Source organism: Crinia signifera, chromosome 9 (genome assembly GCF_055691185.1).
Source record: "Crinia signifera chromosome 9, ASM5569118v1, whole genome shotgun sequence".
Lineage (NCBI taxonomy): Eukaryota > Metazoa > Chordata > Amphibia > Anura > Myobatrachidae > Crinia > Crinia signifera.
The window spans coordinates 70,473,413-70,496,539 of record NC_139225.1 but is presented as its reverse complement, the minus strand read 5'-3'; the positions used below and the strand labels follow the sequence as shown (position 1 = coordinate 70,496,539).

Below are 23,127 nucleotides of genomic sequence, written 5' to 3'. Positions count from 1 at the left end.
ACACTGCAGCAGCAGCAGGAAGTCACAAGAAGTCAGATCCAGGAAGCATCCAGCACGCTACAAGCAGTGATCAGGTGATCAGGTAAGGTATTTGCAAGGAGCAGGTAAGTATTTGCAAGGATCAGGTCAGTATCACGGCAGATAGGCACGGTGACCGCACTGCACGCAATTCCAGACCGGAATGGCGTCTGCAGTGCAGTCACCGTTAGTTTAAATCACCCTCCATGGCTGTGATTGGTTCGTCGGTCCGACGGGCCAATCACGGCCTTTGGGGGCGGGTGGGGTGAGGTGACACCAGTGTCACCCTTACACCCCGTGGTGATTGGTGCTGTACTTTACAGCACCAATCACCTCCGATCCCTGTGTCACCGGCGAACGTTATTCGCCGGTACACAGAAAAATGCTGTAATTGGCTGTTCACACTGAACAGCCAATCACAGCGATCGCCGACGGGGGGGCGGCATCGCAGCCCCCCCTGGGCATGCAGGGACATGTCTGCTGTCAGGGACAGCAGACATGTTTAAACTGTCACCGCGTCTATAGACGCGGTGACAGTTTAATGGCATGACGTACATTTATGCCATGTGTCGGGAAGTACATCCCGGCCATGACGTAAATGTACGTCAAATGTCGGGAAGGGGTTAAAATGCCTGGGCACACTATGATTCTCCACCTTGTTCTTTATATTCCTATAGTGTTCTAATATACGTATCTTTAAGTGTCTCTTGGTCTTCCCTATATAGGACTTTCCACATTTACAGGATAGTAGGTATACTACATATGTACTATTACAATTTATAAAATTCTTTATCTCCCTTGTTTTCCCATCTCCTCCTATTATATTCTTTGTGCCCTTTTTCCCATGGACACACATCTTGCACTTTCCACAGGTATAAAATCCCTTCATTTTAGTGCCAAGAAAATTAGATTTTATACTCTCATTGGTACTATTGGGGAGAAGGCTTGGTGATAATCTATTTTTCAAGGTAGTAGCTTTGCGAAAAAAAAGTTCTGGGGCAGATGGTACCCTGTCACCTAAAATTGGGTCAGCTTTTATGATGTGCCAATTTTTGAATACTATATAAGTCCCCACTAGTCTGCGCCACACTCCTAGTGTGTGTGGGGTGAGTGCTGCAAGCTGCTGTATATAGGTCCAGTGGTTCTGCCGTATATAGGTTCATTTGTGCTGCCCTATGTTGCCATATAATTGCAGCTGTGGTATCCTGCGCTGCAGTATAATTGCAGAGGTGCTGTCTTGTACTGCTGTATAAGTGCCACAGTTGTGCCTGTGCTGCCGTATAAGTCCAGCTGTGCTACCCTGTGCAGCCGTATAATTGCAGCAGTGGTGCCCTTTGCTGCCATATAATTGCAGCTGTTGTGTTCTCTGCAGGTATATGGGTCATTGGGCCGACTAAACTAGGGTCGACAAGCATTAGGTTGACCACTTAAGGTAAATAAGGTCAAATGCTTCATGTCCAAGAGAGCTAGACCTCTGGCTAGGCTACAATAGTAGCTCAGCACTACTATTCTAAGGGAACCCTGCATGAACATTAATGTAAAGGTCAGCTTCAATGGAAATATAGGTTGTAAATTCTTCTTAATGAGCAAGAGGAACCCTTATTTATGTAGGAGAAGATGGATTTGTACACCCATCATATATACACACGCAGCCCAGGGGGATAATTATTCAGAATAACACCTCACCATTATATGATGACTTCCTCTACCACTATAAGACATGACAGATAGAGGGTATCATAGGCACCCTCTTCAGATAGTGTAGACATTACTGATGGCACAAGAAAGGTTTGTGAAGGATGAAATCACTATAAGCACAAAGTTAGAATTAGCCATAAATCTTCCTAATCCTTTAATGCTGCAATGAGGACAATCAGTACAATGTACGTGAACCTAAGAAATGTTTTGTTTTTGTGTATACAGAACAGTCAGAAGAAAGTAGCCATTAAAGCCTTGGAGTATATGGCTGAAATCTCTCTAGACATAAAACAGATCTTCTTTTCACTCAGGTAATCTGTTTAAGAGATATTTTTGTCTGGCACCACATTGTACACTTGAAATGTCATGGCATAATGCCTTATTTAAGTCCAGTGTTTAAATCACAGTGTTGCCATTTTTTCTATGTATCACTAGAGGTCCCAGTGACCATGAATGATAGGGCTTTTTGATGCTTGTAGTACTATAAGTACCAAATGACTGAATCAGTTTATGCAGGCGTAACCAGTGGCGTAACTATGGCGGGTGCAGGGGGGCCCGAGGGCTAAGCAGTCATCCCCTGCACCCATTTGACCTTTCTTAGCTAGTGCTTTGCAGCCGCATTGCCGCTGTCCCATCCCTTTCTTCCCCTGATCCCCACCGCGGTGCCCCGTGCCTCTCCCCCCCCCCCCTCCACAACAGTTTTGGTTTCTTTAGTGAAGGGTGAGGAGCTCGTCTGGCTAAACCAGCCTCTGCTCTCCCCCCTCTCCCTCTGACACTGCAGGGGCTCAACTGGTGACCAGTCTTGACGTGGAAAAAAATTCTAGTGCTGGGGCGACAGCGGGGGGTGACAGCAAGACCCGGGCTTTCTGCCTGACATCCGCGCTGCTGAGGGGACCCACACTGAGGAAATCCTCCCCTGATGTGGACACCGCTGAGGTCCGCTGCGCTGAGGTCCCGGCGCCTATGTTGAGGTACAGTAACAAGCTAGTTTAACTGCCTGACATTCACGCTGCTGAGGGGACCCACGCTGAGGAAATCCTCCCCTGATGTGGACACCGCTGAGGTCCCGGCGCCGATTTGGAGGTACAGTAACAAGCTAGTTTAACTGCCTGACATCCGCGCTGCTGAGGGGACCCACGCTGAGGAAATCCTCCCCTGATGTGGACACCGCTGAGGTCCGCTGCGCTGAGGTCCCGGCGCCGATGTGGAGGTACAGTAACAAGCTAGTTTATACTGTTATACTGTGGGAGGGCAGGGGGGCACAGTTCATCCTGTATTGTCTGGTCAGGTGGGGTGGGATGGATTAAGATCTCCCCTCTCTTTCCCCTCTCTGTTTTCCTCTGTCTTGCACTCTCTCTCCTGTTTTCCTCCCTCCCCTTTCCCCTGTCTCACCCCCCCTCTCTCACTTTCCCTACCACTCTTTATCCCCCTCAAACCCCCTTGTCTCCCCCCACTCATCCTCCCCTTATCTCATCTCTCACTCTCTCTCCCCCTGCCCCACTCACTCTCCTCTTTGTTTTTCTCCACTGTTCTTTCCCGTTCACCTGCTTTTTCACTCTGCCTCTATGCTCTTTCTCCTCCCCAGCAGTATCTTTCCTCCCTTTCTCCCCTCTCTTTGTCTCACCCATTCTGTCTCTCTACCTGGCACTGTCTCTACCAGACCCTCTCTCTCCCTCCCTGACATTCTCTCTCACTCCTGCTTATACCTCTCCCTCTCTCTCCTCACATTCCTTCTCTTTTCCTGACCACCCCTCTCTCATATCTTTCCCCACCATCATTTTTGTCCCTCAGCAGCACAAGGAGGGGGGGGGGGGGTAGCAAAATTTAGCTATGGGGTCCAAAGAGTTCTAGTTACGCCTCTGTAGATAGAAGCTTGTGGGCCCCATAGCAAAAATATTGAAAGGCCCCCCCCCATGAGAAAAACATATTTGTCTACACATGGAAAAAATGGGGGCAGGGAGAAAGATGCAGGACAGGAGGATTGGGATGGAGAGACGCAGGACGGTAGGATGGGGATGCATTGGGTTGCCTCGGGCCCTCTTCAAGCTGCCGGGCCCCATAGTAACTGCATCCCCTGAACCCTCTATAGTTACGCAACTGAATTTAAAGCTAATAGGAAACAGCAATGCCACATGCAGAATTCTAAATTCCAATATTTAAATGTGTTACCCATACATCCGCCTAACATAAGTAGCGATTTGGTGCCTTCTACTAACTGTAGCATACAGTACTCATCCTTTCCACCCCCTCTCCTGCCTCTCTGAAGAAGAAGGAGGTGTAAGTATACGATGTCTGAATCTGCATAATGAGATATGTGTTGGCAATTTCTCATTTGTATTACATAAATGTGTATTTTACCGTAATCATCCAAACATAGGTCCAACATAGCATCAGCCCCATAGGCTTTAGAATACAGTTACAGCAAATATTGGGACAGATGTACAGTATAAATTCTGGTAAAGTGATAAAGTAGAAAGTGATAACACACCAGCCAATCACCTGTGTTTGAAAAACGGCAGTTAGGATGGAGGAGTTGATTTGGCTGGTGCATTATCACCTCCCACTTTATCACCACTGTATCACTTTACCAGGCTTAATACATCTGCCCCCTTTTTTATTGAGTAGATTTACATGGATATAATTTTCTAACTGAAAATTTAAAATTGGAAACATGTTTTTGCCTTATATTGAAAGACATACAGTAATTACAATATTGTACAATTACAATGTTGTACCTAGTAGAGTCCAGAAGTTTGTTTTTTTGTAAACTTATCTTGATAGGGCAGAATGGAATTGATCCTAATTTGGTTAATCATAAAGTATTACAATAGAGCCCTGAACACACAGTACGATTCTAGCAAGAATCTCCAGGGATATGATCGCCGAGCGAACATATCCCCGCGCATACGGGGTGACTGTCGCCGGGAGCACGCTCCCACGACCAACCCTGCAATTGAAGTTGAGTTTCCCCTGGTGGCTTCCCCCGGCAGTATCTCCTTTTCATCAGCGACCATCTCTGGTTGCTGATGAAAAGGAGACACTGAACTATATGATTGCTGAGCAATATATTGTGTACGGAGCTTAAGAATTTAGTTCTTTATTTATGGGTTTTTATGGGTTTTGGCCTTTTATTTATATTTTCACAATGGGTGATTCATTGATATCCAGTGGATTTTCAAAAAGTGTGACATTTATATCAGCTACTTACTGATATAAACAATTTTTGATTTAAACTAACAAGTCCCATTGTTTGGTTAGTGTCTTTTGTATGGTCTGGATTTTGCAATAGATGTAGATTGCATTATTATAGCTTGCCTTTAATACTAAAGGTGCCCATACACGGTGCGATGCACACCGTTTGTTTTAAATTAGATATCATCGTAGTTCAAAACACATGGGATGTGCTAAAGCACCATGCATTTTGAACTAGATGCAATGCAATCTAGTTTAAAAAGTACATACTTTATGTGCTGTGCGATGGGATGTGCGCAGGAGAGCGCATCACATCGTGTATGGGCACCATAAAGAAAAAATATAGAGATGGAATTTAAGGGAAGATCCCACTTTGATCTTCCAGTAATGAACATAAAATAAATAAATACTATTAAAAATTGTACTAATTGTATACCTAGGACCATATTGAGGGGAAAAAATTATATATAATGCAAATAAAACAATTTTGACAGAATAAGGGGGGTATTCAATGTCAGGGTCATGGCAGTCGAGCTTGCTCGACCGCCGTGACCCAGTCCCGTTCTTGGTCAGCTCGACCGAGAACACGCAGGCGGGATTCAATGTCCCGCCTGCCGGGGAGCGAAAAGGGGGCGTGGACGCGAGTTGCGGCCGGGAAGAGGCGAGCTGCAGCCGGCAGCTCATCACTTCCCGGCTGTTCTCGGCAGAACGAGCCTGACAGCTAGTGATGTCGGGCTCGTTCTGCCGAGATACCCTGCTCAATGCTGTCTGGGAAGACAGCATTGAATAGGGCCCGGCGGGCATCTCCCCGATGGGAGGTGCTCGCCGGAGATTGAATATCCCCCTAAACCTGGTAAACTATATAGTATCAAAGTATCTGATATATCACAACATTCATGTTCAACGCTTTGAAATTGGTGAGAATTGGATGTTTTTATGTAGGATCCATTTTGGCTGTTGCCTAGTGTTATTAGTACTCTCTCTTTTTTAGATGTTTGGTGCGATTGACTCTTTCAGTAGAAGGTGAAGACAAAAGGTAAAGTACAGTGCAATTTGTTTCACCTACTATTTTGAACAGTCTTAAATTTGTGAATATAAAGACAATAGTAAAATGATCATAAAACCAGCAGAATCACTAAATAAGCTTTTCCTTTTCAATGGTGTTTGTATTAAAAGTTATACAGTAAGATATAGATTTTACTCTCATACACAAAGTATGTGTAATCCATGCAAGTTCAACAAATCAGTACAATAATAGAAAGTGGATGATTCAAAGTGTAATCTATATTAGTTTTGAAAGAAAAAAAACACCTACAGTATATAGTTCATTCCAAAGTGGGGGTTATACGGATGTAGCCTCGCTCAGCTTTGCTGGCTAGTTGCAGCCCAGCATATTAAGTCGCACGGTGCCAGTGCCACTGTATAGATTAAAGTGGCTTCATCTATACTTGCTTTGCATGCATGTATAAAACAAACTCCAGATGCAATATTGAAACACATGCAAGGCATGGAACTTATAGTGTGATGATGTGTTTCTTTGTTTATACTACAATTTGTCAAATTTCTTTGTAAAGAAAAGCATTTGAGTGTGGCTTCATGCTTCATTTCTGGTCATATCCTTAATATATACCAATGCAGAAAGACTTGTCTTATATTAAGAGAAGCGCACTGGACTTGGCTCTGATTCGTCAGCCATATTTTGGATTTGCCAAATCTCCATGAATAGCTTTGTATTTTTATAAGCTGTTTTTGTTCGTTTGTTTTTATCTAATATTACGTAATTGTGGTCCTTTTTTGTTCCTGGAGTATTATTAACCTAAAATAACATTAATTTCCAGTGATTTGCAGACACTTTTGACCACCTTACAGCTGACACTGGTTACTAAGCAACGGAGCAGTAGCAAATCACACGGAAGTTACATACATATCTACAAAATACTGCCACACAGCGGTGGCAGAAATGAAAGGTGGTGAAAGATTCTTGCGGTACCAGCCATTTTACCCCCCGCTATCCACCTCATACCCCCAGTATCCACGTCAGCGTGGAGTTGATCTTATAAAGTCTGGCGAGTGGACACGTTTCTGCATCCCCTCGTGGGGTTTGCTGTGCTCCCCACGCTTTGGGCACTTTGTATAATCAACTCCACGGCAACGTGGATACTGGGGGTATGATGTGGATAGTGGGGATATTAAGCATTGTGTATTTTTAGGGCTCCAGAGACACTTACGTAGTTTACATAGCCAGCATAGTGCTGTATTGGTATTCTCAATACACCACTACGTAATTGGCAGATCCTGAGTTCTGAGGAAGCCGCTGATCACTAGAAAGGCGGGGGAAATGCGTCATCAAAGAATTCCATTTCAGCTGCTTACAGTCACTGCTGCCCGGGGGACCCAGAGACTGGAGTTGCGGGTTCCAGAGAAGGCTGCACGAATAGCTGGCACCAGCAGCCGGGGACCCACTCCAGGTGCATAAAGGATCAACCCACAAGTGGATTACAAATTATATGGTTCCACAGCCACAGGAGCATAAGTATGAAATCATTCCTATTTGCATAAAATTTTACTGACTCATAGCATATGATATGGAATAAAGATAGTGTATTTGTCAAACCCATGACCCTGCAGCTATAAGTTTTAACACTGAGACTGCTCTTGCCTAAATGTATGAGCACTAACTTGCTGCTACACTGAATTTACAAATTAACCCATTGCTGCTTTATGGGACCTGCTTACTAACCCATCTTGCTTCAGTGAATGCCTAATTCAGTATAAAGTTTTGGAGAAATTTATATATAGATTTTTCTCGATACATAATTGCTGCTAAAATAACTGATGTCTCTGTGAGCTGATGTGTCACTAATATGTGATTTTATTTGTGTTTTTATATGTTTCACTGGCCGGTGTCTATTTTTATAATATATATTTTTAAAATAAATATCTTGCTTTCAAAGTGATTACATTTGTTAGAGTTACAGTCCTATGGCGCTGTCTACTTTGTGTGTTTCTTTGCTTTTTTGTATTAAGGGTTGAGTATCCCTTATAGACAGCAGCTGGGACTATAACTAGGTTTGCTGCTCTCAGTTTATACATTTTGGTTTGTCTCTTCACCAAACATAGCTACGTTTCCCTCGGTGGATTAAGTCCACCAATTACTGGGATGCCGTCTGGACTTAGTGTGAGTCTGGTACGCCAATCCACTCCACTATAAAATCAATTAAAAAATCAATTAAAATGAGAGAGATAGTGTTAGTGAGGGAAACTATCTCTCTCATTTTCATTACATTTCATTTTCTCTCTCTCTCTTTATATATAGGTTCGGCTTCCTATCACGAATTGTTAACACTTAGTATCTCACTGGCGTGCCGCGCTGGGCTTCCTAGCTTATGATAGTTTTTGGGGTTCCTCACCCTGCACCTAGATATAGCGCTAGGGACCCCCAATAAACAGAGAAACCTTGATGTGGCTTGGGGGCATATCATACACCTGCGCAGGTATATGTAACCAATATCTCTGAATTCTATTATCATGTAGTGTTCAAGATTGGTTACTAATACTATTCAGTGAGCTGGGGGGAAAAATGTCTTGTTTACTTACTCAGTATTAACCCCTCCCTCATGCACCTAAGTAATATTACTGAACTAATTGAGCATCTACCACTATCTGTATGTGGGTTATAAAGGGAGACTGTTTCAATCCGAACAGCAAGAGAAATCAAGCTCAAGATGAGGAGACAAAATGCACCTGCACAGTGAGATACCAGAGGCAAACTGTTAATTAGACAGAAGCTGAAGCTGGACACAGGGATACCTGCAGGAATCTGGCAGCTGAAGCATAGTACATGACTCACTGCACGTGGATTGTAACACCAGCGCAGTGGAGAGTACTTTCTATCTTGTGCAAGGTGCTCAATCCCTTCAAAGTAACCACCTGCATGAGTTCTGCCAAGGCCACTGACACCTGAGTCAGGGGATTCCCTTAATCAAGCTTTAGGAATATCAGCTGGAGAAATTGGAGGAAAAGAAACAAAGCAAATCTGCATTGTACTGTATGTCGAACTTGTAGATCAAGTCCTTTATTTGCTTTGCCAGGATCCAAGGGTTGGCAATATCTTGAAATCGGATTATCTTTTGGCAACATTGCTTGATCCTATGTTTAAGTTGTTTGCTGTGTCATTCTTTCTACTGACCCAGAACTTAAGAGATACAAAGAGCTCCTGGTGATCAGATGGCAGTGACATGTGGCACTACAACATCTCCTTGTACAAGGCACTCCTTCAGTTTCTTCAGCAGCAGCCAGCAAAAAAACTCTGCTACCCCATAAAACCCAGTCGTAATACAGATAAGTCACAACATGTTGACACCTGGTCTAAAAGATTAGTCCAGCATTAATGACATCTCACTTCAACTCCAGATGATACGGCCACCATCCAAAGAATGGTGGAGGATTATTTTCATGGCATAGTAAAAATAGGCATGTCAGACAGTGCCTTCCAGTACTGAAAGGAAAAAAAGGCAATTTGTAGGCCCTTTTACAAACTGGCTTTGCTGCCTATCCTCCAGTCTGTACTTGGAGAGAGCTTTCAGCACATTCAGGAACTTTGTGGAGCGATATGTGTCAGAGGTCTCTACATTAATCCAGCTGCTGTGCAGAGCTTGTGCCTTCCAGCCGCAGCTCGAGCGCTCAGCTAAAAGCCACCAATCATGACGATAGATAGAGGGAGAATCAGTCCAAGTGGTGAGATGAAATCCAACCCTGTAGATCACAACACCAGGGCACACGTAAGCCATCTACCTGCCGCTCAACTTAGTCACAGCACCAGCTCACCACAGCAAAGCGACATCTGTCCCGCCACGAGAGCTCACATGTGGTCCAGCATGGAGCCTCCAAGCGGGAGCAGCCGCTGAGCAGCGCCAGGTTACACAGCGGTCTACAGCAAGACAGGGTCCCTGCACTCCTTTATTGGCACTTCAACAACTAAAGGTATCAAGACTCTCAATATTTGAGCAATTTATTTTATTTAAATGCTACATATTATAATGCAGCGATCAATTCACCACCATATATTTTCAAGTAACAGGTATTAACAGTGACTGGATAAATAATCAAAACTGCATCTGAATCTATCATTCTGGCAGCAATATTAAGACTACCAAAACATATTAGTAAAATAATTATTAATCACTTCTACATCATTCTGCCAAGTGGATTCATCAATTGGTCGTTTTTATTCATTATATATATATATATATATATATAGAGAGAGAGTGAGAAGGGCGCCTCCTAGTGTAGTATTATAATTCTCAGTTTCCCTTCACCACAGGTAAAGACGTACAGGCACCCCAATGTTAAAAGGTGTACCGTAATCAGTGGCCTTTCACCACTTCTTATGAGCGAATTCCCAGTTTTTTCACAGGGTATTTTCTAACACCAAAAACCGCTTTCCTCTGGTTTTCTTCTCCCTGGTGACTCACACCATGATCCAAATGTATATGGGATATAAAGAGCAGAAAAAAAGAGGAACAAACTAGTGTAATATAGTTTACACTTTTAATGGTTACCGCAAATGATACAATAAAAACTCGTACAATAAAAAAAGAAATATGAGGCTTATCTGATGTTGCACTATGCAATCATCCTCTCATGGTCTGGAACTGTGTCCCCTCAAAGCGTTTCATCCCTTTAGGACTTCCTCAGGAGTGTATATATATTTATTATTATTATTTCTTATTTTAACCATATTTTCTCTATATATATATTTGGAACATTTTATATTTATATATTTTATCAAATGTGTTGATTCTATGACATTATATAAATATTTCTTGCAGGGCCGCCACTAGGAATCTTCAGTCCCCCCCGAGTACCATTACTTACCTAGCTGCGGCGGTGCGACATCGCCCTTGTTCCTGCACGCCTCCACTCTCTGCGTGCATCTCAGCCTGAAGAGCAGAGCAGTGCAGCCTGGAGAGCACCGAGCCGCTCTGTGTCCTCGGCTCGTCACCCTGCAGGTTGCACTGTGTATTGTGCATGCCCGGCTGGGGGGCCGTCGGGTGGGGGAGGCGGTGCGCGGCCACAGGGTGGGGGGGGATCGGTGGTGGCACCGTGCTGCTGTGGGCAGCTGCCTGGGCTCCTCCAGAGGCCGGGGCCTGGGACAGCTGTACTTACAACATCTCCCTGTTGACGGCCCTGATTTCTAGTAGTAATAAATTAGCATTATTTGCAATTTTGACAACTGGTGTATGACTCAGATCAAATCAGACACCCTATATCCCCTTCCGGCTTTGCGATCTATACAAATATCACGCTTTCTGCAGCTATATGACATGTTGTATTAATTGAGCCACCATCCTGAGTACTAGCCTCCTTCTTAAATAACCATATGAAGGTTACAACAATAGCGGATGCCTTAATATTAGGTCTTTCTAAACGAATAGCACTGAACCAGAAGTGATTACATCAGTGACGATTGAGCACTGACCCGGAAGTGCTTCATATGTTTTCTTACTTTATAAACAAGTTTTCTACTTATATCCAAATCAAAACAGTTATTAAATCATTGATATATCATTATGTATAATGCCTTTTGTCTCCGAGTAACTCCACCTAATGTTTTATGTATTTTCTGTACCTTGAACCAATGTGGTATGCAAATTAACACATGGGAAGCCAGGTATAAAAATGGCCCCCATTGACCCAAACAGACACCTTGACAAAGCAGTCTGAGAACTGCGAAACGCGTTGGTGACACCCTTTGCCTGGACCCCTATCACCCCAAGGACTTCCACTTACACCAAGGATTACTCCTCCTGCTAAAAATTTCTGATCCAAAGCCCATCAGTCCGAGAGTCTCAAGCCAAGATTCCTTGTTTGGATACCTGACCATCTCCATCAGCGGGACTCCCGATCAGGCTAATTTCCACTCTTGCCATCGGTTGTAGTCCAAAAACATCTTCGCTTCAGGATACCATCAAGTGGCCGTAAAGGACTCCCTCCAAATCCTCCAGATCAGAGCAGGTCATATTACCAACCATTATTGGTGATTATAACATTGGGTCCATTCTTTTCATACAAATTGTCAATCATTTTGCACCATTTGGTTCATTTTAATGTCTTTTATTATTGTTTTTATTGAATAAATTTGTTACATTGTAATAACAGCGCTGCTTCACTTTTTATTAAAACACCCTATATCCCCTGCCTCTTTTTGTAATTAAGAAGCGCAGTGACTTAAATTGGTTACCTTTCCAAATCATGTCCAATCAGGACTCCAATTAAGCTGTAGGAACATCTCAAGGATGATCAGTGGGGACAGAATACACCTGAGCTCAATATTGAGCTTCAAGGCAAAGGTTGTGAATACTTACAGTATGTAATTTATTTTTATTTTTAATACATTTACAAAAATCTCCAAAAAACTTCTTTGATGTTGTCATTATGGGGTATTATGCGTATAAATTTGAGGGGGAAATGAATTTATTCCATTTTGGAATAAGGCTGTAACATAACAAAATGTGGAAAAAGTGAATTGCTTTGAATACTTTCCAGATGCACTGTAAATTGACTGGGAAAAAAAATAATTTTACTCATCAAGCCGCATGTCCTGTATGCGCTTGTGCATGACTCCTTAACACGGGAGGAACCCAGCAATTCCTGGAGCTGGAAAGACAGCGCTGGGTGAAGGAGTCATATTATTTTGATAAAGTTTGTAACTAGTGAGTAGGGAGCTCTCACCTCTATGTCTGTTTGTTGTTACCTTATTTACCCTTATTTTTGATACTTAAGACATCAATTACCATCAAACTTTTGCAAAGTAATCCATACAAACAAATAACAGAAGTTTAGCTGCTTTTGGTTTATTGCTTTTCTTCCTTTTCCCCCCAGTGACACAAATATAGAGATCCTGATTTCTTATTTAAATACAGGTACAGTATGGACAACTTTACATTTATTTATCTCAAACTGTCTGACACACATATTCTGTTTCTTGTGGTCCCTGGGCACTGATCCCTATTGTTCCGGGTTAGCTGCTTCACTATCCGGGTAACCGGGTCTGGTTCGGGGTTGAACAGGTGTGCTTGGGGTTAAGTGCAGCACTCCGTCCCTTTTGTTCTGGGCTGTGTTGGTGGGGTTTGTGAGTAGGTAAATGACTGAGTAGGCAGGTGGTAATATAATGAAGCTTTACTTGCGTACAGGTGTTTTACTTCACAGTGCAAAAAAATACATAAATGGTGCGATAATACATTGACAGGTAATACATAAATTTCATTGCTGAGATAGATATACAAGTAGTGCTCGAATAATGAGAACTGGGGTCTGCCCGGCTTATTTTGGCTGGACTTCTGTGTGTAGGGGGGTTGTGTGGGGGTCGGGGGTCGGGTGACTGTCCAAAAGGGAATGGGTCCAGGGGGGGGACGCGGTTCTGTTTGATGGACGTTGCACGGCTGCGGCGTCCCGCTGTGCCGTGTTGCAGATGCCGCGCTGTTGGTCAAAGATGCCGATGGTCGCTGGGATCTTTGGAAGGTGAGGGGACCGTTCTCTGTCCTGATGGGGAGTTATGGTGCACGCCGACGGGATGGGGGGGAGGGGTTTGCTCTGGGCGCTCCTTGTGTCCTTAGCCTGTACAGCCGACAGCGCAGGTGTCCAGTTGTAACCCGTCTGCCTTTGCTGTCCGGCGCTGCGGGTGTGGGGACGTGGAGCATCTGACGGGGGCCGTGGGCAGGTGGAGCTTTTGATCGCTCCTTCCCGCCCCGGTGTCCTGCCTACGGACCTTCCAACTCACCTAATCCCGGTCCTGGCGTGGATCTCCTGCTTCCGTCTGTGCGTGCTGGCTGTAAGACTCCTCCGCTGTTGTCTCTTGTGGTGCGGTGAATAGATGATGGTTTTTTTTTAAACCAATCACAACAACCACAAACTTATACCCACTACTTTACCCATATCAGTCACCAACGGCAACCACAAACAGGCACCTTACTGACTTGAGGGACAGAAAACAGCACCAATGGGGTAAAGGACCGTCACACCAGCCAATCGGACAGCCCACACCAGCACCAAACAGCAATCAAAACAGCACAGAAATCCCGCCCCCTACCTATAACAGAGGGACGGAACACACAAGCTGTAAATCTCCCTAGAAGAAGGCCATCACCAGGCCGAAACACGTTGGAGGAAGAACGGCAACCCACCCCTACCCTGATCCGAACGGAAGAAGCAGGGAAGTTACCGGTACAAGAAAAACCTAAGCGGAACAAGGAGCAGTGATGTCACCTAAGAGACAACAGCGGAGGAGTCTTACAGCCAGCACGCACAGACGGAAGCAGGAGATCCACGCCAGGACCGGGATTAGGTGAGTTGGAAGGTCTGTAGGCAGGACACCTGGGTGGGAAGGAGCGATCAAAAGCTCCACCTGCCCACGGCCCCCATCAGACGCTCCACGTCCCCACACCCGCAGCGCCGGACAGGAAAGGCAGACGGGTTACAACCGGACACCTGCGCTGTCGGCTGTACGGGCTAAGGACACAAGGAGCGCCCAGACCGACCAGTGAAACCCCCCACCCCTCTCCCGGCGGCGTGCACCATCACTACCCATCAGGATGGAGAACGGTCCCCTCACCCACCAAAGATCCCAGCGACCACACAGCGGGACGCCGCAGCCATGCAACGTCCATCAAACAGAACTGCGTCCCCCCCTGGTCCCATTCCCTTTCTGACAGTCACCCGACCCCCACACAACCCCCCTACACACAGAAGTCCAGCCAAAATAAGCCGGGCAGACCCCAGTTCTCGTTATTCGAGCACTACTTGTATATCTATCTCAGCAATGAAATTTATGTATTCCCTGTGAATGTATTATCACACCATTTATGTATATTTTTGCACTGTGAAATAAAACTAGAGATGTGCACTGGCCACTTTTCGGGTTTTGGGTTTTGGGTTCTGATTACCTTGAGGTTTTGGGTTCTAATGGGTTTTGCCAAAACACCTCCTAAGTGTTTTGTGTTTGGATTTCTTGGGTTTTGGGTTCTGATTTTTTTGTTAAAAAAGCATAAAAACTGCTAAAATCGCAGATTTTTTTTTTTTTGCTCCTACGCTATATTAACCTCAATAACATTCATTTCCACTCATTTACAGTCTATTCTGAACAGCTCACACCTTACAATATTGTTTTTAGGGCAAAAGGTTGCACCGAGGTAGCTGGATAACTATGATAAGCCACACAAGTGTGCGGCACAAACACTAGACTGATATGGCACACTTAGCATACCCTCTAGGCTGATACTGCACACCTAGAATTACCCCTGGACTGATATGGCACAGGTAGCATCACCCCTGGACTGATATGGCACATTTAGCATCACCCCTGGACTGATATGGCACACTTAGCATCCCCCCTAGTCTGATATGGCACACCTAGCATCACCCCTGGACTGATATGGCACAGGTAGCATCACTCCTGGACTGATACGGCACATTTAGCATCACCCCTGGACTGATATGGCACACTTAGCATCCCCCCTAGTCTGATACGGCACACCTAGCATCACCCCTGGACTGATATGGCACGCTTAGCATCACCCCTGGACTAATACAGCACACTTGGCAGCACCCCATGAATTATACGGCAGACTTGGCTTACCCCAGGAATTATACGGCACAGATGGTGGCACCCCTGACCTGATACAGCACACATGGAATTATACGGCACAGATGGCGGCACCCCTGGACTGTTACGACACACATGGCGGCAGGCATGGAATTATACGGCAGACAAATTCCTGCAGTAAAAATAAAAATGTGTATTCTTTTAATTATAAAAAAGAGCAGCACACCTTACTTAGCAACACCCCAAGAATTATACAGAACTCTTGGCTCACCCCTGGACTACAGCGCATTTAACAGCCCTTGCAGTAAAAAAAAAAAAACACCTTCATTTTATTTTCATTAAAAAAAAGGGCAGCTCCCCTGGTCTGATATGGGACACATGGGGCACCCCTGGAATTATACGGCACACATGCGGGCACCCCAGGACTGATACAGGACACATGGGGGCACCCCTGGACAAATACAGCACACATGTGGGCACCCCTGGATGGATACAGCACACATGTGGGCACCCCTGGACTGATAGTACTGGTAGCCAGTGGAAACAGCAGATTGGAATTATATACTGCAATAAATACTGGTAGCCAGTGGCAACAGACTGGAATTATATACTGCGATAAATACTGGTAGCCAGTGGAAACAGCAGACTGGATTTTTATATACTGTGATAAATAATACTGGTAGCCAGCGGCAACAGCAGACTGGAATTATATACTGCGATAAATACTGGTAGCCAGTGGCAACAGCAGACTAGAATTATATACTGCAATAAATAAAATACTGGTAGCCACTGCCAGTGGCAACAGCAAACTGGAATTATATACTGTGATAGGTACTGATAGCCAGGGGCAACAGCACACTGGAATTATATACTGCAATAGGTACTGGTAGGCAGTGCAGGGCAGGCAGTGGCACTAGCAGCACCAGTGGACTATCACACTGTGACTGACTATACAGGAGCAGACTCAGCAGAGGCAGGCCCCAGCACAAAGGAGAGACAGAACACAGCACCAGTCATCCTTGCAATGGTGATGTCTTGATCACTGAGCAGAGACACAGTACACAGCAGCACAGGCCCCAGCAGAGACCACACACAGCAGCAGCACACCCTTCTCTTCCCTTCTCCGAGATTGGAGTGAAGATGGCGGCGCGAGGTTGCGGAATTTAAGTGTTCCGTGATCTCGCGAGAATCCGACGCCGGGCGATGACGTTTTGCCCGTGCGCCCGGATTCGAGTAAGGCGGGAAGCGCCGAGCGCTGCTCGTATCCGGGCCCGGATTGATGACGTCCGTGCTGGCTCGGATCTGAGGAATCCGAGCCCGCACATCTCTAAATAAAACACTGTTACGCAAGTAAAGCTTCATTATATTAACACCTGCCTACTCGGTCATTTACCTACTCACAAACCCCACCAACACAGCCCAGAACCATAGGGGCGGAGCGCTGCACTTAACCCCAACCACACCTGTCTGACAAACATAGTAATTTTCCCATGGTGACTGCCAAGAAACAGGTCCCAAATGAATACTGTATAAAGTCATACTTGCCTACCTGACCCTCTCCATGCGGGAGAAAATGCTCTGTTCCTGTGCTTCCCTGGTAATGTATGATTGCCATCACCTGTGGTGAAACACCTTTACCTAGCTCCCCACAGGTGATGGCAATCATACATTCATACATTACCAGGAACAGAGCATTTTCTCCCGCATGGAGAGGGTCAGGAAGGCAAGGATGTATAAAGTATAATGTAAAAATCAAGTTTATTTGTAATCTTCTGTACTATTAAGAGGTGAAAAATACATTATAGTGATATAAATTCTCATAGCTCTCTATGGGGTCATGGAGGTACATGTCGGCTCACAGTGCAAGCAGTGTGGCCATATGTCACACTTGTGGTAGCTCCAAGTTTACCGATTTGGGTTCGCTGCCCCAGAGATACATGCTAAAATCAGTGTTTAGTTAAAGATGAGGCAAGCCGAGGTGTAAACATTGATTGCTCGCTCCTTTTTTAATCTACCTTTATATGTGATAGAGTTTATGGACCACCAAGATCTAGAAGGCTCTATGATAATTTGCCGGTCTCTTTAATGTCTTTAGTCTTTAAACTCCTTTATTTTCAGTTTATCTATCTAATATGTTCCTTCATACATTGTACCAGCAGCTTCCTCAAACATCATATCTTATAAATGCTAAAGTCACATAACCAATTTGCATACAATAAAATGCTGTAATGAAGTGTCTGGATATTTTGTTTTGACTTACATACAACAGGAGTAGTCTAGACATTATTAGCCAATTGGATACATCTGCTAATATTCATTATCATCACTGTGTATTTGGAGCCATGGGTCAAATATTGCCTTCTTATAGTTGCATATACATCTGTGTGCAGGTTGGTTGGTCTCTGTAATAACTACAGTACTTTGACATCCTTTTTATGTTCTTGGCCTATGCTTGCACAACCCTTGTCTCTGCAATGCATAATCCTTCTCTCCCCTATTATGCCTTTCTAACTGTAAGGAGCCATAAGCACATTATGCACTAGAATCTGGAGATGGGCAAAAAAGTAAGACTTTTTTTGAGCATGTGTACAGTACAAAAGTACAAAATGCAAAACAAAGACACTGAAAACCAATTCTGCAAGAGCCCATATATCCTCATGCTACCATCTATCTAATGCTATGAAACTGGATGTATGTACTGTGTGTGTGTATGTGTGTGTTCCAGCATAACTCTGGAATGCCACTACACAAAGTGGGTCATTCTATTAAGCTGCCTGGGCTCCGGAGCGCCCCTGAACCGGCTTCATGCGGGTGAGTGTCATGGGGGATGGGCGCTCCGTTATGGCGCCGGCCATTTTATGCGGAGCTTACAAGCTGAGTTCTATATGTAAAAAGACAGCAGCTTGTCACAGGGCCTGCGGGCGATTCCAAGTGGTCCCCATGTGAAGGGGAGATACTGGGAATTAGGAGATCCAGCAGTGGGAGCGGCTACTGGGGGTAGTTTGGCGCCAAAACTCCACAGACCCCGCAGTAGCAGAGATAGTTGGTCTCTTCCCTCACTCTGCTTGGCGCCTCTTTGGGAGACACTGAGCTGAAGCGCTGTTTCTGGCTGAGTGGTGGATTTCCTGGGCATCGCTACCCCCTTCATCTGGAGGAGAATTCCAGAGCTTCAGACAGATAAGTGCTGTGATATACATTGACTCAGTATATAGCGCCTGTCAGTTTGCACTGTGTGAAATTACTTTATCATTTCAGAGCAACAGTCTGTAGCTTTGGGGGAGGGAGCCCCATGTTTGTGCACTCCAAATTTCCCCTTAACAGATGGCCAAGGGGGGATTGTGCCCTGCTTGCACAGCTGTGAGACCCATGAGAAGTGTACCCCAGAGGGTAGAGCAGACAGAGCCTGCGTGGGCTAGTGCCCTGGGCAGGTCAGTAAATGCCTTAGTGCAATTGTTGGATAAGCAGAGAGATGTGGTGGTACAGTATCTTCCCCTAGACCTATATCATCCTCTCAGCAGTCCTCAGGCTCCTTGCCTCTCACTCAAGCAGATCCTGGTTTGTTGCAAGTAATGCAGGATACTGCGAAAGGTATCAGCAGGTTTAATGCTTTTGGATAGATTTGACAATGATTCCGAGGGGACTCCTAGAGAGACCATGAAGTCAGAAAGGGTGACGCTGACTTTGGAAACCAGGTCCTCTCTAAGATGGTGGACGGATGTGACTTCCCTTCAGTGGGGTCGGTCTCTTCAGTCTTGGGACTGGCTGGTAGTTACTACCAACGCCAGTCTCAGGGGCTGGGGGGCAGTAGTCCTGGACCTGAGGCTTCAGGGTCTGTGGACTGCAGTAGAGTCAGCTCTCCCGATAAATATTCTAGAGCTTCATGCTGTATGGAAGGCCTTATCCCTGCGGAAGACAGACTGAGAGCCTCCCCATAAGGATTCAGTCAGACAACGACACGGTTGTGGCATATCTGAATCATCAGGGTGGCACACGCAGCATGCTGGCTATGAGGGAGGTGTTGCGGATTCTTGTGTGGGCGGAGCAAAATGTTCCAGCCTTATCGGCAATATTCATATGAGGTGTGAGGAATGTGGAGGCCGACTTCTTGAGCAGGGAAGAGCTGCTAGAAGGGGAATGGACTTTGAATTCACAGATCTTCCAGCAGATTGTATCTCGGTGGCGGCTCCCGGAGGTGGATTTAATGGCGTCCAGGTTCAACCATCAGGTTCCCAGATTCTTTTCCAGGACAAGTGATCCTCTGGTATCAGCTGGCAGTGCCCTGGACAGGGAATCTGGCATACATTTTTCCACCGTTCCCATTGATTGCCAGGGTTCTGAAGAGGATCAAATCCCAAGGGATTCCAGTAATACTGATAGCTCCAGATTGGCCAAGGAGGTCTTGGTATTCGAGTGTTCGGAGATTATCAGTAGAGTCGTGGCATCTACCTCTAAGGCCAGACCTACTAAGTCAAGGTCCGTTTTTCCATCAGGATTTAGCTCGGCTAACTTTGATGGCTTGGCTATTGAAACCTCCATTTTAAAGAACAAAGGATTTTCTGAAGCAGTTGTGAATAAAATGATCAAGGCTAGAAAGTCGGTGTCTTCGGCTAACTACTATAGGGTCTGGAAGACATATATTCAATGGTGTGAACGTCAGAAGTGTCATACATACAGATTTCGGCTTTCTAAGTTGCTTGAATTCCTTCAAGATGGCTTTTCTTCAGGGCTGAGTCTCCAGTCTCTTAGTCCAGATTTCGGCTCTGTCAATTTTCTTTCAGAAAAGAGTGGCCGTGATTCCGGAGGTGCAAACCTTCCTTCAGGGAGATACTAGATTAAAACCACGATACAAACAACCGGTGGCACCATGGGATTTGTCTCTGGTGTTGGAGATTCTTCAAAAGCCTCCTTTTGAACTATTAAGGTCGGCTGACCTCAAGTTTCTCACTAGGAAGTTAGTGTTTTTGTTGGCTGTTTCCTCTGCAAAGAGGGTTTCGGAGTTAGGAGCATTGTCTTGTAAGCCTTCCTTCTTTTTTTTTTTTTTTTTTATTCTTTTTATTATTATACAAAGTTTAAAATTACATGTTACATATACATTTATATTTTTACATTTTACATACATACACGAAACATCTTATATTCCTTTTCGTATATTCAAATATTTGTTCCTAATGTGCATAAGTTTGAGGTGTAGATCTCATATCTATCCTTCTTCTGTTTTCCTGTATCACAATATAATATAATATCCTAAACCGGGTCATAGTGATAAATCACTAATGTCCCAGTTCATAAACTCCTACCATAATCCTTCAACCAGAAAACAAGATAAAGATAAAATATACCAACATACATTATATCTCTCTATTTCCCTCCCTCTCCCCCCCCCCCTCCCTCCCCTTATTGTTCCCAAAGTGTGATATATATTTTCTAGAATGGTGTAGTTCCTGTATTTAGTTGTCTTTTATTATACCATGTGGTTTTTCCTACTATGTTACGTATTTGTTCTTTAGTTGCCATTTGTAGTGTTTTTATATAGGGTAACCATATTGCGAAGAATTTGCTAGATCTAATTTCTACCTCTAAGATACATTCTGCCCAATCCATCTGATATAAAAACTGTAGTCTAGATGTCATTAGGGTTATAGGTATTGGATCTCCATGTATCCATTGGGATAATATCGCCTTCTTAGCCGCTGCTGCTATTCGGGCTAATAAGTGTTTTATGTTTTGTGTTACATTTTTATTCTGGGGTGTATAGTGATTCCAAAATGCCCAATGTTTTGATACGACAAATGGAATCCCTATTTCGTTGTTTATGTATTTCTGAACTTCCCCCCAAAATATTTGTATTACCGAGCATTCCCACATACAATGTATGATATCTGCCTCTTCAGTATTCCATTTGAAACATCTTGAGTTATCTGATGCCCCAGTTATGTATCTCAATTTGGGTGTGTAATAAGCTCGGTGGAGTATTTTATCTTGCATTTCTGTGTATGACGCGGATACTAATTGTTTTTTTAATTTATTATTCCATTGGATAATCGTTTGTAGGTTTATGTTTTCAGATGCGTCTTGCCATTTGGCAAATCCTGTCTTCATTTTTTTAAGATCTATTTTTCTCCTAGTTAGATCGTATATTAATGATGTGGAAAATACGCAATCTTTTTTTGTTCGCATTTCTCTATCCAATGGAAATTTGTCATTTATTACCCTTAGCTGAGGTAGTATGTCTTGTATATAACTTCTTACTTGGAAATAGATGAAATATGGAAAGTCCATATCTGGATATTTATTTTTTAGCTGGTCTAGAGTTAGAATATTTAAACCGTTTTTGTCCATGAACTGAAATACATAACGTAATCCTTGTCGATGCCCGTTGTTAATAGTGGCGTTGTTTTCTCCAGCCGGAAATTGTGGGTTATCTAGTAGTGATCTATACCCAGATATTTGTGTGGGTAGTCCCTTTCGCTTTCTCAAAGTTTGCCATGCCAAGCATGTGGTATATAGCAGTGGATTGTTTTTTATTTCCACATTTAGAGAGTTAAGTGGAATATGTAAAATAGCACTTAAATCTATTTGTGATGTCATGGATTGTTCTAAGTTTAGATTTACGTAATTATTTATGCCTCTTAACCAATCAAGTGCATACCTATAGTTCGCTGCTATTGCATAATCTTCTACAGATGGCAGGTTCATCCCTCCTAGTATTATTGGTTGTTGTATTTTAAATAATGAAATTCTCGATCTTTTGTTTGCCCATATAAATTTGTTAGTGCTTGATTTATAGTGTGTATGTCTCGTTTAGAGACCAAGAAGGGCATCATCTGTAGTATGTATAAAAGACGCGGGAATGATACCATTTTATATAGATGGCATCTTCCATAGTATGAAAGGGGTAAATATTGCCACTTCTTAAAGTCTTTTAGCATTTGGTTAATACCATAGGTAAGATTATAATTATACATATCTGTTATTTTCTGTGGAATACGTAAACCTAAGTAGCGTAGGCAATCTTTAGCCCAGATGAAGGGAAATCTCTGGTCCCATTGTTTTATAGCATCTGGGCCTATAGCCAATGCTTCCGACTTATGATGATTGATTAAAAACCCAGATATCCTGTGGAATATCTGTAGAATCTTCATCAATCTAGCAATGCAGATTTTTGGTTCTTTGATATACAATAACAAATCATCGGCAAATGCCGATATTTTGATATTGTGAGTCCCTATCTCTATTCCTTCCCAAGATGTTTCCAATTCGCATGTACGAATTAATGAATCTAACGCAATATTAAAAAGTAATGGTGACAGAGGACACCCTTGTCGTGTACCTCTGTACAATTGAAATCTAGGGGAATTAAGGCCATTTATCGTCAAATACGCCATTGGTCGGTTATACAACATACAAAATATTTCTATGAATTGGGATCCAAATTGTTGTATTTCTAATGTTCGTTGAATATGGGCCCATGATACACGATCAAATGCCTTATCGGCATCGCAACTTACCACTAGGGCATTGCGAAGTTTGGTTTTCTGAGCATGATGGATCGCAGCCATTAGCATTCGTATGTTGTGTACCGATGTTCTGCCCTTTACAAAGCCATTTTGGGCAGA

The 23,127-nt window shown here is 44.0% G+C and overlaps 1 protein-coding gene across 3 annotated transcripts in view; it reads left to right on the top strand.

The window, feature by feature from the left end:
• Positions 1 to 23,127, top strand: part of TEX11 (testis expressed 11) — a 188,311-nt gene that overhangs the window by 106,396 nt on the left and 58,788 nt on the right. For all 3 annotated transcript variants that reach the window (XM_083159168.1, XM_083159166.1, XM_083159167.1), the window contains 3 exons: positions 1,942 to 2,027; positions 5,900 to 5,944; positions 12,793 to 12,833. In XM_083159168.1, coding sequence (XP_083015294.1) covers positions 1,942 to 2,027; positions 5,900 to 5,944; positions 12,793 to 12,833 — 172 coding nt within the window. The remainder of the gene's footprint in view (positions 1 to 1,941; positions 2,028 to 5,899; positions 5,945 to 12,792; positions 12,834 to 23,127) is intronic.